The 1,114-nt window shown below is 57.8% G+C and overlaps 1 protein-coding gene across 1 annotated transcript in view; it reads left to right on the forward strand.

The window, feature by feature from the left end:
- The window catches only part of LOC114072349 (E3 ubiquitin-protein ligase HUWE1-like), a gene marked incomplete at both ends in the record, with an annotated part of 28,148 nt that overhangs the window by 11,131 nt on the left and 15,903 nt on the right, over window positions 1-1,114 (forward strand). Inside the window, 2 exon segments of the mRNA XM_027910255.1 lie at window positions 1-185; window positions 977-1,110. The exon segment at window positions 1-185 is cut by the window's left edge and continues 13 nt beyond it. Coding sequence (XP_027766056.1) covers window positions 1-185; window positions 977-1,110 — 319 coding nt within the window.

The raw sequence follows: 1,114 nt of genomic DNA on the forward strand, positions 1-1,114 counted from the left end.
CGGCGCTGGAGCCGCTGCACCGGCCCATCGAGGCGCCGGGGGGGTCGGTGCTGCTGCGGGAGCTGGCGGGCGCCGGGGCCGTGCCGGACGCGACGCTGTCGGCCCAGGCCACCCCCCTGCTGCACGCGCTGACCGCCGCCCACGCCTTCATCATGATGTTCGTGCACACCTGCAGGGTGGGGCAGGTAAGTTGGGGGGGTTCAACCTGGATTTGGGGGGGTTAAACCCCGATTTGCGGGGGTTAAACCCTGATTTGGGGGAGTTTAATCCCAATTTGTGGTGTTAGACCTCAGTTTGGGAGGGCTTTGTACCTTCATCATGATGTTTGTGCACACCTGCAGGGCGGGGCAGGTAACTTGGAGGGGTTTAAATCTGGATTTGGGGGGGGTTAATCCCAATTTGGGGGGTTAGACCTCGGTTTGGGAGGGCTTTGTACCTTCATCATGATGTTTGTGCACACCTGCAGGGTGGGGGCAGGTGACTTTGGGGGGTTAAACCTGGGTTTGGTGGAGGGTTAAACCCTGATTTGCGGGGGTTAAACCTGATATAGGGAGGTTAAACCCCAATTTTGGGGGGCTTAAACCCCAATTTTGGGGGGTTAAACCCTGATTTGGGGGGGTTAAACCTCAGTTTGGGGGGGCTTGGGAAGGGTTTGTACCTTCATCGTGATGTTCGTGCACACCTGTGGGTGGGGGCAGGTCACTTTGGGGGGGTTAAACCCCGATTTGGGGGTGGTTGAGGAAGGGTTTGGTGGGTCATGAAGGATTTTGGGGTTGAGGAGCGTCCAAGTGGAGGTGACAAGGATTTTGGAGGGGGCTGAGGAGAATTTTGGATGTAGTAAAGAGGATTTTGGTGGGTCAGGGAGGATTTTGGAGTGGCTGAGATGCGTCCCTGTTAAGCAAGGAGGAATTTGGTGCATCCAAAGCAAGTTTTGGGTTCTCAGGGGGGATTTTGGGGGCTCTTTGTTCCCCCCCAGAGCGAGATCAGGGCCATCTCCGTGAACCAGTGGGGGTCCCAGCTGGGGCTGAGCGTGCTGGGGAAGCTGAGCCAGCTCTACTGTTCCCTGGTGTGGGAGAGCACCGTGCTGCTGTCCCTCTGCACCCCCAACAGGTAT

This window comes from Empidonax traillii, unplaced genomic scaffold (assembly GCF_003031625.1).
Source record: "Empidonax traillii isolate 1590-97213 ecotype Southwest subspecies unplaced genomic scaffold, ASM303162v1 scaffold3044:size28681, whole genome shotgun sequence".
Taxonomy (NCBI): domain Eukaryota; kingdom Metazoa; phylum Chordata; class Aves; order Passeriformes; family Tyrannidae; genus Empidonax; species Empidonax traillii.